This window comes from Ovis aries, chromosome X (genome assembly GCF_016772045.2).
Source record: "Ovis aries strain OAR_USU_Benz2616 breed Rambouillet chromosome X, ARS-UI_Ramb_v3.0, whole genome shotgun sequence".
NCBI classification, from domain to species: Eukaryota; Metazoa; Chordata; class Mammalia; order Artiodactyla; family Bovidae; genus Ovis; species Ovis aries.
This window is the reverse complement of record NC_056080.1, coordinates 80688309-80701732: the sequence shown is the minus strand read 5'-3', so window position 1 is coordinate 80701732 and position 13424 is coordinate 80688309. Positions and strand designations below refer to the sequence as shown.

The 13424-nt window shown below is 51.9% G+C and overlaps 1 protein-coding gene across 7 annotated transcripts in view; it reads left to right on the top strand.

Moving 5' to 3' along the window:
* Window positions 1-9664, top strand: part of ATP2B3 (ATPase plasma membrane Ca2+ transporting 3) — a 43075-nt gene extending 33411 nt beyond the window's left edge. For all 7 annotated transcript variants that reach the window (XM_015104983.3, XM_015104982.3, XM_015104984.3 and 4 more), the window contains one exon: window positions 6808-9664. In XM_015104983.3, coding sequence (XP_014960469.2) covers window positions 6808-7128 — 321 coding nt within the window. In that variant the 3' untranslated portion in view covers window positions 7129-9664. The remainder of the gene's footprint in view (window positions 1-6807) is intronic.
* Window positions 9665-13424: the final 3760 nt, after the last annotated feature.

Below are 13424 nucleotides of genomic sequence, written 5' to 3'. Positions count from 1 at the left end.
ATGCTTGGCCTTGAGGCCACCCATATGAGTGGCTTAGGGAAATTCATCCTTTACTAACCACCTTCAGTCTTTTGGAAATGAAAGGGGTGTGAAATCCTATCCTCTGCTAGTGTGTCAGTCACCCCCATTCCTGCCCTGATTACACTCTCACACAATAATGCTGGCTGTCAGGATGCCAAAGGTAGAGCCAGACAGGGAATGTCTAGTCACTCAGGTTTACTAATAAGCAGCAAGCCCAGGGTGCCAGGTGGTTGCCCCCAGGTGTGAGGGGGGACACACAGACACACCCCAGGCCCTCCGCAGCCACACATCCAAAGCCCATTCCACATCAGCCCAGCCGTCTATACTCCAACGTTTACTGTCGCAGGGGCAGCTTGTGATTTTGGTCAGATGTGGCCAAAAGAACTCCCTCAGGGCGGTTTTGTTCTGATCAACCGTGCCAGAAACATATCATGGCAGTTGTTTTATTTTAATTGGCTTTTGCAACGTGAAAACATTCCATCCAACTTGGCAAAGCCCAGCTAGGTGGGGCCTTGGGTCTTCCATGGACATGCCCTTCTGGAGAGCAGGGAGAGTGCTCCTTACATGCTTACAGAGCAGTAGTTAAGGCAGCCCCATGGAGGATGGAGGAAAGAGTCTGCAAGTGAAAGCTGTCTCATTTGCTGGAGTTTGCTTCCTTCTCAGGAAATCCATTGGTTTCAAGCCAACTCTGCACGTGTGGGTTTCTGGGAATAGTGTATTGGCATTTGCAGTTGACTCTTTGACAGTGTGCACACTGTCTCCACACTAGGAACAGTATCAACCCTGCCCAAGCCTTCATGCAGGTAGGGGCCCTACCACGTGGAAGGACCTTGCAGGCAATTCCAAAAGCACACACCAGCTGAAAGCCTAAGGCTGACCCTGGAAGCCCTGCTCTGGAGCCCTTCCCAGTAGGCACTTCCAGGCCAACTCCAGGGGCTGGGAGCCAGGGCTGAGACAGCTCAAGAGACTTAGATGAGATCCTGAAGCTAAAGATGGCTGGGGTGAGAGGCAAGGCCAAGCTCCCAAAAAGCCCAGGACTCTCCAAGCCTTGATCAATTGAGTGCAATGTTGTGCTGATGCCAGCCACTGAGGCTGGACTATCTCAGTCCTGGGCACGCACACATGCCCACAGAATGGGGGGTAATCTTCACAACTTCAGCAGCCACCAGCATTTTCGGTTGGCCAACACCCACAAATCCATGTCTTTTGTTTGGGATTCAGTACCTCAGTGAAAGGGCCAACTCTGGAGTTTGCATTTTCACACCTCCTAATTCCATGGTTGAGGAAAGGGAACCTTCCCCTTGCTGTCCCCTCAACTGTGGTTCCATCACCTTACATGTCTTTGTGTTGCTTTCAAGTCATGAATCACCTTCATGTCTATTGGGGGGGGGGGTGGGAATTGAGAACCTGAAATTCATGGAGGCCTCATGGCTCTCCCCAGCTGCTGTGTTCAGAATTTGCTCTAAATCCAAAGCCCCAATGCCAGGGAAGCTGCCAGCTTCCTTCTTCCTACAGAAAGTTCTGGATTAGTAGTTGGTCCAGAGCCAGGCATATCCATCAATCATGTACAGGCTTTCAGGGAGTAGAGCAAGACAGGGCAGGAGTTGGCCGGAAGAATTCTGAGTTCTGTGAGCCTCATGCTGAGACAGGAGCCGAGGGTAGAGAGGATGTCAACCCCCCTAGGGCCTGTTCATCCCACAGGACAGAAGGCGTCAGGCCCAGTTTCTATTGTGACTGTTGTTATTGCTTTTAGTTTTCTCTTCTCTCCTTTTCTTTTCCTTTAATAGGGTAGGTGTTCCCTCAGTCCTTCACCATCCTGTCTGCTTTCATGGCCCTTCCCCGCCTCCACCAGCACCTCCATTGCAAACTCCAGTGATTAAAATTCAAAACCAAAGGACCGCCCATCCAATTTCAGCTGTGACCTTCACAACCCTGCCTCCTCAGGCCCCAACTATTCATCAGTAGCATAGCCCCATGGCAGAGTCTGACACAAGCACCCCTCCTCCATGTGGCCCCAGTGGTCCTGCAGGTCAGGAGTGCAGGGTGAGAAGAAGGCAGGCTCTGGGCGGCAGACAATAAAGAAGGAAGCTTGCGCTCAGTGCAGATGCTCACCAGCCTCAGAACAAAAGGAAGGAGAACAAGAGAAACATTAGGGGCGCTGTTTGGGATAAAGGTTTTCTGAGACAGCCTCTTAGAGGGTGGATTGTCAGCTGAGTTCCAAATGAGGAGACAAGGCTGATGGGATGATCTGGTGGAAGAAAAGTCTAGGCGGGGGAAGGGGGCAGGTGTGATGGCCTTGTGGGACACTCAGGCTAACTGTTCTGAGCAACGCGGGTGGAGAGTGCTGGTTGGGGGAGCTATGATGGGAGACATGTGCCAGTCCATGTGGGCCCCCTGCTCTCAGGGGTCTTATGTTCCAGTGACAGGAAACAGAGAATAAATAGGATGTGTGAGGTGTTTGAAGGTGAACCGTGCTGGGGAGAAAAGGAGGCAGAAGAGGTGCCGGGCTGCTGAGGGAGATGGGTGGATTGCAGCTACACATGGAAAGAAGTGAAAGGGAGCCATGAGGCTCCCTGGGGAAGAGCCTTCCTGACACAGGGAACAGCCAGTGCAAAGGCCCTGAGGCAGGAGTGTCCCACTTGAGGAAGAGCCAGGGGGCTGCAGAAAGTAAAGGAGGAAGAGGAAGATAATGGTCCAAGGCAGGCCTTGGCAGTACTTTTCCTTTGAGGGAGACAGGGCTATTGAAGGGTTTGGAGCACTGGAGGGTGTGACTCAGTCTGACTTGTGTTTGTTTGAAAACATGGCTGGGGCTTCCATGCCAAGAGAGAGCAGAGGTCAAGAGAGGCAACAGCCAGACAAGGGAGGAGACCTGGGAATGGGAGGTAAAGTTGAGGAAGCAGGCAGAGCCCTGAGTATGGACATAGAGATGAGGCCTCCTTACCAGACAGATGGTTAGAAGCACCCAGGAGATGCATGGACGTGGGTGGAGAAAAGGCCCAGATGACCCGGTGTCCAGCCTGGAAACGGGTTGGCATGGAGAGCAAGGGGCGGAAGAGAACAGAGCCAAATGAAGCTGGGGTCCTCCATAGCCACAGCTGGAAGGACTGCAGGACCAAGAGAGGGGCAAAGAGTAACCTAGATGAGGTACAGGGAAATGGCCAGGCGGCACGCCAAAGCAGTGAAGGAGAAAAAACAGCAGTTCTCATATGCCAGGAAGTGGGGGTTGCGACGGGTCTCAGGAAAGATGGGGCGAGAAACTATAGGACAGCATCCAGCCCCAGCCAGACCTGCCCTAACCTAGGCGTCCTCTTCGCTGGCTGGTGCTTTTCATGTCTTTCTTTCACCTTTAAATTATCTTACAGTCACCTGGACTTGGGGTGGGGTGTCCCACACTGCACAGACTGGTGTGAGTGCCACCACGGTAGGACCCAGAGCTGCCTCAGCAGCCTCTGGGATGTTTGGAGTCCTCACCTGCTAGACACAAGGGCAGGACCCGACTCAGTGTCAGACAAAAGGGATGGAGACAGGGAAGACCCCCCGGGACCCAGGGAAGATCCAGGGGCCCAGGCCCCAGTGTCTCTGTGCTTGGGGGTTGTGGTCCCCGGGAAACACAACTGCAGCCATGGAGGTGGGAAGGGCTCCACTGGAGAGAGGTTTGAGAACTAGGGGCCGCAAGATATGCTGATATTCGGCCCTGGGGTTGCAGTACTGGGTGCCTCCAAGGTTCAGCCAGAGCCCTGCCCCCTGGATGGGAAGACAAGGCAAGGGGCAGGGTTGGCAGAGGCAAGGCTGGGGGTCCCTCCAGGACCTCCTTCAGTGTGAGAGGCCTATTAGCCATCCACAGGAGGTGCAGGGGCAGCAGATGCCAGGAAGGGTGGGTCCTGGCTGCAGGTGGTCGTGGTGCAGGGGGTGTTGATGGCATCGACTTGGGCTATAAGCTGTGGGCAACACTGGCAGCCTTGAGTGCAGTGACATCCCTTTGGGGTTCTCGAGATGGAGAGGTGACCTGAGGGCCTTGCCCCAGCCTCTGGGACAGCCCCGGGCCAGGAGAGGAGCTAGGGCAGGGTGCTGGATCCACTTGGCTGTGACCAGGCTTTCACAGGGAGGCACCAACGTCACCATGGGGACATCCTCAGGGCCCTGGGTGTGAGCCCAGGCCTCCAGGGTGGTTCTGTCTTCCCAGTTCCAACCAAACCCATGTCCCAGAGGTTGGCTGTGCCCTTTGGTGGGAGGTGGCCTGAAAATACCCCATTGGAAGACCCATCCCAAGCCATTTGTTAAGAGCCCAAGATTAGGATACAGGGAAACGGAAGCTGGAGGGAAGCTGACTCATGGTCAGCTGTAAACACACTCAGGTTGACTTGAGCCAGAGGTGCATGTTTGAGCAGGCAGCCCTGGCACCTTGTGTTGGTGACTGAGCAGCTGCTCTGTGCCAGGCTTTGGCACCAGGCAGCAAAGAAGGCTAGTGACAGACATTCAAGTGAGTCTTTGAGTACAGCCCGGAGGACGGCCCTGGCGAGGGTGGACTGGGAGAGCTGAGGGTGAGTGAGCAGAGGCCTGGCTTGATCACATGACCCAGGCCCAAGGGAGGGCAAAGGAGGTGGCCAGGGCACCGGATGACTGCTGGTAAACTTACCACGAGGGCCACCAGAGTTGAGGGTGGCAGGATGCCACTGGCTCCCGCTTCTGTGGCTTAGGGGGTGTGGCTGAGAGCCAAACCAAGTCCTCCAGCATGACCATGCAGCCAAGAAGCTGCCCGTGGTTCTCCCACAGTCCTGGCACCAGAAAAGCCCCAAATGATGAGGCCACATCTGCCGTGGCTACAAAAAGTGAACTGTTCCCTTTCATTAAAAAAAAGTCAAAATGACACTCATTTTGGTGTCAGCCCCATCTCAGAAACCAGTCTGGGGAATGAAGGGGCCGACAGCAAATGATGGCCATCTAGCAGCCAGAAGATGGGTCTTCACCAAATTCCAAGCAAATCCTCACAGGATTTAAGATATGCAATTAGAAAATTCCAATTTGATGGCGCACTGTGGTTCATTTTTTGGCACTTGACTGCAAGGTTCTCCTGGTTTAAACTGATCACGGAGCACTGAGCCTGGTTGACACTAGAGGGTAGCAAAGGACTCATTGTTAACAGTAGGATTCATGGTCAAAACCAGAGGGCAGTGAAGTTGTCCTATGAAGGGCCAGGGAGCAAGTACTTTTAGCTTCTGGTCCAAGTCACTGTGGAAGCTATACGGCTCCACCCTCCAACACAGCCAGACAAAATGCTCACAGGGATCGATGTGGCTGCGGCCCCACTAAGACTTCATTCACAAAACCATGTTGAGGGCCAGAGTTAGCTCTTGGGCCACAGTTGCCAATACCTTCTCTAAACCAAGAAAATCCAACCCTAGCACCTTGGACTTGGAAGTAGCTTTAGAACTGACATGTGTCCATTCACTCACATAGGGAGTCTGGCCTCTGAATCTCAGCACAGGGCCAGCTGGTTAGCATGGGGGCCAGCTTAGGGTTTCCCATCCATTCTGCCTTCTAGAAGTATGAGAGCGGCCAGGCTGGGGGCCCAAGGATGGAGCAGAGAGAGGCAGCAGCTCTGCAGCTTGTAGACCCAATGAGACTTGAGCATGCATGGAGATGAAGGCAGGGCCATCAGAAGAAGCCGAGGGGCTAGGCCTGCAGGAGGTGTGGGGCTCAGGGCTGCCTGAGTGCAGCTAGAGCTGTAGTAGCAGGGGAGCAAGGCATTGTGGGAAGCTCTTTCCTGGGACCCTTGTGCTGATCTGAGGCCTGCAGATGCCAGTGGGGTGGCCAGAGAACCTGAGAATAGGGCAAATATGTCAGATTCCAGAGACTGAAAGAAGTTGTCTGTCTTGAAGACTGAAAAGGAGGAGGGTGAGAAAGGCTAGAGGGGCGGGTTAGGCGCACCCTGCAAAGGGTCTGTGAAAGGAAGTGATGACCTGGTCAAATGCTGGGCATCCGAGCAGGACAGGCTTGGTGGGTAGAAATCAAAAGTGGAGCCATTTTCCATCTTGGGTGCCTCCAGATGGGGGACTGGCAGGGGCCTGAGCCACAGTTCCCGGTTTCAGCCAGATGAGCCCTGGGCTGCAGCCAGGGCCAAGAGGTTGGCCTGGCAGCATGGACAAGGAAGAGGAGGGACAGGGACAGGCCAGTGCTCTAGGCACCCTGGGACAGAGTAAGGAAGAGTGGAGGAGAGGGAGACAGAGAAACTGGTGAAGTAGGAGGGCCAGAAAGGGGCAGTGTCATGGAAGTTTCCATAAAGAGGGGCAGTTGCTGAGGCATGGGAGCTGGGGGACAGAGGAGAGGACCTAGAGAAGCCAGAGGGGGACCCACTCAAGAAAAGCCTGCCGTGTACCCAGAGGCTGGGGACTTTTCTCATGCCAGAAAGTTCCAGATTCTTTGGAAAGAGAAAGTAGAGAGCCCAGGGCCCATCACATTCCCTTTTCCCAGTCAACTTTCTCGGCTCCCATGTTGGAATCCCCCCGCCTTCCCCCACCCCAGTGTAGTCAGCAGTCCACTGCAACTGCTGCTCGTGAGTTCCAGAATATCTACCATTTGTCCTGCATGCATGTCAGATGATGGGAGGTAACCACACCCAGGCAGAGGGCTCCGACCGTTCTCTTCCAAAAGACCAATGTTTGTCATGCAGTGACCCCTGCCATGGATGTGGGCACAACTGGCAGCGCCAGCCGCCGCTCATGGTCTCCTTCCTTCTTCCTTCCTCCCCCTCTATTCCCTTCCCTTCCCTCCCCTATCCCCCTCCAGATTCGGGTGGTGAAAGCGTTCCGTAGCTCCCTCTACGAAGGCCTGGAGAAACCAGAATCCAAGACCTCCATCCATAACTTCATGGCGACGCCCGAGTTTCTGATCAATGACTACACCCACAACATCCCGCTGATTGACGACACGGACGTGGATGAAAATGAGGAACGCCTGCGAGCCCCCCCTCCACCCTCCCCCAACCAGAATAACAATGCCATAGACAGCGGCGTCTACCTGACCACGCACGGCACCAAGTCAGCTACCTCGTCACTGTTTTCTTCCAGACCTGGGAGCCCGCTCCACAGTGTGGAGACGTCCCTCTAAGCAGGACTGCTCTGGGCACGCGCACCATGCACACACACGCACTTGGATGGGTGGGGTCACGGGCAGTGAGGACTGTTGAAGATGCCCGACCACCCTTGCCTGAAGCCAATCCATTCTAGGAGGGGGAGGAGGACGAAGGAGAGATCAGAGAATGAGAAGAGTTGTGTGTCCCCCCTCTTTTTCTATGGAAGCTTTTTTAAATGAACACTGTCATCCCACCAGATGTTCACTGTTTAGGCCATGCAGTGGGACAGAAGTCTCCTTGTTTTTTGGGGGGAGCACTCACTGCAGAGCAATTGGGTCAACAGTTTCAGCAGGGGAGTGTCACTCTGCAGGAAGGATGCTCTCACCCAGGTGGCCCACCAGCCCAGCACCCCCTCGCCAGGATGGGTGCAGTTGGTCTGTGTGTGCGTGTGTGCATAGCCCCGTGTGCACATATATACATATGTGTGCACACAGAGGACCAGATGCATATCTCAAGAATAAGGAAATACTTATCGGCATGATATTTCCATTCCTCTTATCCAGTATTTTCATTTTGAAATTTCATTATTTATTGTGCCAGGGTCGGTTTTTTTTTTTTTTTTTCAGGGAACTAGACTGCAAGAATCTCCTTTTGGTTGCTTGGGGCCCACTTCACTGCTCCTCCCCCGAAAGTCCCCTCCATCCCCTATCCTCCCAGCACAGTTCCTGGGAGCAGGAAGGTCAAGGAAGGCAGGTGCAATTCAGAACACTGGAAACATTTACGCTTTGAGACCCCTGCCTATAGAGGAAAAAAAAAAAGTCAAAATTGTTCTTTCAAAGGAAAATACCAAAGTATTATTGAGAATGATCCCCTCCAGTAGGTAGAAGGGGGAATTTTGCTTTCGGTTTCCTTTGGCTCCAACTCCGATTCTCTAAGTCCTGAATTCTGGCCAGTGGGTGGGTTTTCTTTGTCTGCATCTCCACTTCAAGAGCACGAAGCCTGGCCCTAGACGTTCCTGACCTCCTGGGGACAATCCAGGAGAGCTGGTCTGCAGGTGCAGGTAGGGCAGAATGCAGAGTCAGAAAGAAAGCAGAGAGGGACCAAACCCAGGAGGAGCTGACTTGGCCACAACGCAGACCTCAGCCCCCATCAGCACCTCCAGCTGGACTCCCACTCTGGTTTAGAGAATGCCAAGAAGTCTCTGAGCTGCCCCTAAAGAGACTTGGATCAGTTCTCAGTCACCCCTCGCCAAAGCACTCTCCTGACCCTGGTCTTCTCACTCAAAGATAACTATGATGCATGAGGGCATGGATTTGGGTCTGCAGCCACCTACGGTGACCTCGGGGATGCCAAGCCCCTGGGGGCAATGGTACCTCGTGTCTGTGGCTGTAATTGCGAAAGTGGGAAGCTGAGGAAGTCAGCTCTGCCACGTGGTTGGCTGAGCCCACGTGGAGGGCTGGATCTGGGTTCCCCAGACAGTTCCCTTGGGGGCCTCTCCTGGCAGTGTGGTCCCCCAGCATGCCCTCAGTTTTCCTCAAATTTATGATATCCCAGGAGGGAAATGCAGAAAAAAGCAGCGGTTCTTTTACCTTCAGAATTCTTGTCTCCCATTTTGCACAGAGGAGGTTGGGGTCCAACCACAGCCTGTGGCTTGGGCCTGGGAGCTGAGCCACTGGGGGACAGTTGGGAGCTGAGGGGCGGAGAGGCATTAACTAGACCACTGGCAAGGCTGGTTCGCCCATCCTGGGCCCATCCCACAGCCCCTGGCCAGGGCTGGTCTGACCTCGACCTGTGTCTGTGCACGTCTGGATGGGTGGCGTCCCAAGCGCGCTCAAGTCCCCACTGTTAACATAACACCATGTCACCCCTGAGCAGGAGTAGTCATATCTCGGGCCAGGGTATTTCGGTTAGAAAGGCAAATCCCACTAACAATGCCAGCTACAGATAACTTAAAGCCATCCCTTTTTTCCAAAGGGCACATTGAGAATGTTACCCATTTGTAAATTGTTCTCCAATGTCCTTGTTTAAACAACAACAAACAGGGCAACTCAATTTGTCGCAGGTCTGTGTGTTCTTAAATAAGAATTCAAATTGGAAATGTTGAAATGGAAGAAGATGCACGCGGAACACTACGCTCACGGGCTTCTTTTCATCCTCTGTTGTAGACACACTGGTAGGACACATGGTTGACATATAGCGCAAGCCTCACTGCTGCTATCCAGTCGCCTCCTGTGCTCGGCGACTGTTTAGTCCCCGGGTGCCTTTCCACGGGGTGTGGGGTGCAGACCGCTGCTCTCGTTTCTGTGTGTCTTCAGACTAGGGGGCCCTGTCTCACCGGGAAGCCCCTCTCTCTAAAGCATTATCTTATACGGAATGGCTTGGTCAACTGTGTTCAGTTATTAAATCTGTTTTACATTTTTATCTGCCTGTTAAAAAAGATGAACAAATATAACTTAATGAAGAAGACCACAGATGCATCATAATTTAAAGTCTGTAGTTGAATTTCCTAATTTTAAGACTAGACCAAAATTTCTGTATATTAAAAAAAAATGCAAGGCTGCTACAATCTCACTCTGGGTAATGTGTGTGATTTATTTGGTGAATTCTCCTCTGAAGCTAGAGAGGTGGTGTGCTCCCCTTCATCAAGCTGAGGTGAGCCCCAGGGACAGCGGGGTTCCTGGGGGTGCAGCCACCTTGCTGATCCTAATGGAAGGAGGGGAGTGCTCAGCTCACCTGTTCTGTGTGGTCAGGCTTGACTGGTCTTGACCTGGAAGGGCCTCACCTGAATGTCTAGACTAGCATCCTCAGAGGTGGGTGGGGTGGGGAATACCACCCAAATGCCAGAACCCTGGCACACATGCAGATGGTGTCTTTTTATTTTCACTGCTGCAAAGTACAAATAACATCACATTTAGCATCTTGACTATTTTTAAGTGTTCAGGTTGGCGGCATTAAGTATGTTCACGTGGGTGTGCAGCCATCCCCAGAACTGCCCATCTTCCCCAATGGAAACTCTGCCCCATTAAACACCATCTCCTCCCCCAGCCCATGCCCCCCAATCCTACTCTCTCTAGGGTCTGAAAACTCTAGACACCTCATACCAGTGGAGTCATATGGGGTCTATCCTTGTGTCTGGCTTCTCTCACTGATCGTCATGCCTTGTAGGTCCAGCCATGTTGTAGTGGCTGTCTTTTGAAGGCTGAATCACACTCCATTGTGGGGCTGGACCATGTTCTCTTCAACCAGGCATGCATCGATGGATGCGGGTTCCTTCTACCTTTTGACTTCTGTGAACTGCACACCTGTGAACATGGACGTACGCATATGTGTTTGAGCCTCTGTGTTCACTGCTTTTCAGTAGATACCCAAAAGTGGAATTGCTGGATCCTATGATAATCTTTTTTTTAAATTAATTAATGTATTTTAATTGGAGGCTAATTACAATGCTGTAGTGGTTTTTGCCATACATTGACATGAATCAGCCATGGGTGTACATGTATCCCACATCCTAAACCCCCCTCCCACCTCCCTCTCCATCCCATCTCTCAGGGTCATCCCAGTGCACCAGCCCTGAGCGCCCTGCCTCATGCATCGAACCTGGACTGATGATCTGTTTCACATATGGTAATACACGTGTTTCAATGCTACTCTCTCAAATCATCCCACCCTCGCCTTCTCCCACAGAGTCCAAAAGTCTCTTCTTTACATCTGTGTCTCTTTTGCTGTCTCACATATAGGGTCATTGTTACCATCTTTCTAACTTCCGTATATATGCATTAATATGCTGTATTGGTGTTTTTCTTTCTGACTTACTTCACTCTGAATAATAGGCTTCAGTTTCATCCACCTCATTAAAACTGATTCAAATGCATCCTTTTTAATAGCTGAGTAATACTCCATTGTGTATACGTACCACAGCTTTCTTACCCATTCATCTGCCGATGGACATTTGGTTGCTTCCATGTTCTGGTTATTGTAAACAGTGCTGCAATGAACATTGGGGTACACATGTCTCTTTCAATTGCAGTTTCCTCAGTGTGTATGCCCAGCAGTGGGATTGCCGGGTCATATGGCAGTTCTATTTCCAGTTTTTTAAGGAATATCCACACTGTTCTCCACCTATGGTAATCTTCTATTTACTTTTTGGAGGAACAGCCAAACCATTTTCCATGGCACCCTTTTCCATTCCCCCCAGCAGTGTACAAAGGTTACCATCACAGATTTCCTCTTTAAACCAAAGCCATGGAAAGAAAGCCCGTTATTGCCCTCATTCCCTGGCTCCGAGGGTCACTGCACCATTCATGCCTTCACACATCAAGTGTCTTTGAACATCTGTGCTGGGGCCAGCTGTGCGAACATCTGTCCTGGGGACAGCCAAGCTGCATGGCCCAGCCACTCTGCCCCACCAGCAGAGCCACAAGGGCAACCCTGGCTCATGATTTGCAGATGACTTGTGTGGAAACAGGGCCCAAAGTCCCTGCATCCTGTTTCCTCGTATTTCTATTCCTCCACTGTGCATGTCACCCTGGTAGACATGGCAGCGCCAGGGGGAGCATTTTCCAGGGAAACTGCCAAGAAACAAGCAAAATGGCTCCTAAGCTCCCTCCCAACCACCTGAGGCCATACTTGCAGAAAAGGCCAAAGGCAAATGGCAGCAAACAGCAGAGAAACGAATAGCAAGAAGTTCTGGCTTCATTGATACATGAGGTCCTCTCAAATAAGAAGGTGAAGTCAGTGGAGGTTGGGCCAAACACCATATCAAGATAGCTGTGCCTTCTGGGGAGATGTTACTCGTCTATATCTGAGTTCTCTTTTCCGTAGACTTCCATGAGCAAATAGGACTCAGGTTGCCAAGGGGAAAAAAAAAAAAAACAACTGGTCACTCACCAACGCCTTGAGGCAGGGAAAATACTACGACACCCATCCCTTCACAAAGCTGGGAGCCATTCTTATCAGCCGGCAGCCTGGGAACACAGGTGGCTGCCATGAACTCCGGGGACCTAAGCAGCAGGCCTTTCTTCTCTCCTGGTTCTGGAGGCCAGAAGGCAGATTCTAGTTTTCCCGTTTCTGGCATCACTGGCAGTCCTTGGCTTATAGACAAATAAGTCTAGTTTCTGCCTGCATCATCATGGGGCCTTGTCCTTATGAGCTTGGGTCTCCACCTGGTGTCTGTCTCTCTTCTTATAAAGGACACCAGGCATATTGCACGAGGGCCACCCTACTCCTGTAAGATTGCATCTTACCTTGATGACACTGCAAAGGCTCTATTTGCAAATAAGGTCCCATCTCCACAGGTTCTGGGGCTTAGGACGTGACCATGTCTTTGGGGGACACCAGACACTCCATCCCAGCTACAAAAGAAGAGATGGAGAGATGGACTGAGCCCCTACAAGGACCTGGTTTGCCCACCCACCCCCACCCCCCGCCTTTCTCTGGCTTGACAGGCCAAGGAAGGATTTATCACTTTAAGATGTGCTCTGGACTAAAAAGTTCCCAGAGGCCTGGGGTTCTAGAAAATCTTCATCTCTCATTATTGACCTTTTTGAATCTAAAATAAAAAAGACAGAAGACCGTATCTCTTTAATCCTTATTATCTTTTACAAAGCCTCAGTAATAGGAAGCCAAAGCAAACAAAAGAAAACCACTCTGGACCAGATTTTAATTCATATTGTGTGACTGAACTGTCCTTACAAAGCAGAGCTGGCCATGTCACATATTCCCCAAAAGCATCACATATGTCCCAATACCATTCCTTACCTCTGTTCCAACGACAACACACACATACAACCCCTCAGTGACACCCTAAGTCCCCAGCGCAGTGTGACAGATAACACACATGGGATGAGGGAGTTAAAATAGCTATCACATTCTGAAATGTTTTGGTCTAACCTGCTTGATTTACACAGTGGGAAACTGAGTCCCATTGAGACAAAGGAACTTGCCTGATACCTGATTATCGTTGAGAGGAAACTTAGGGCCACAAAACCTCCAGAGAGGCTGCTATTAGCCCTGCAGCCCAGAGCTCACCCAGTTCAGCTCTGTGGCTCACAGCTTGGCTTGGGACACCAAGGACAGAGCTAGTCAACACAGGCCAGGCAAGTCCCAGGGTCGGGGGCTACACCCCGCCTGTGGGGAGAAAGGGGGTGATAGAGGCAAGGTGCCTTTTAGAAAGCACAAGGTGGAAAGGACTGGCAAGAAACCCAAAGCCGCCTTCAGAGCCCAGCCAGGCCCTCACCCTCCACCATCCACACTCCGAGCCCAGGCCCTGGGCTTGGGCACCAATTCTGTCCTCAAAGGGAAGGACAAAGTGGAAAAGGGGACCTTGGTTCAT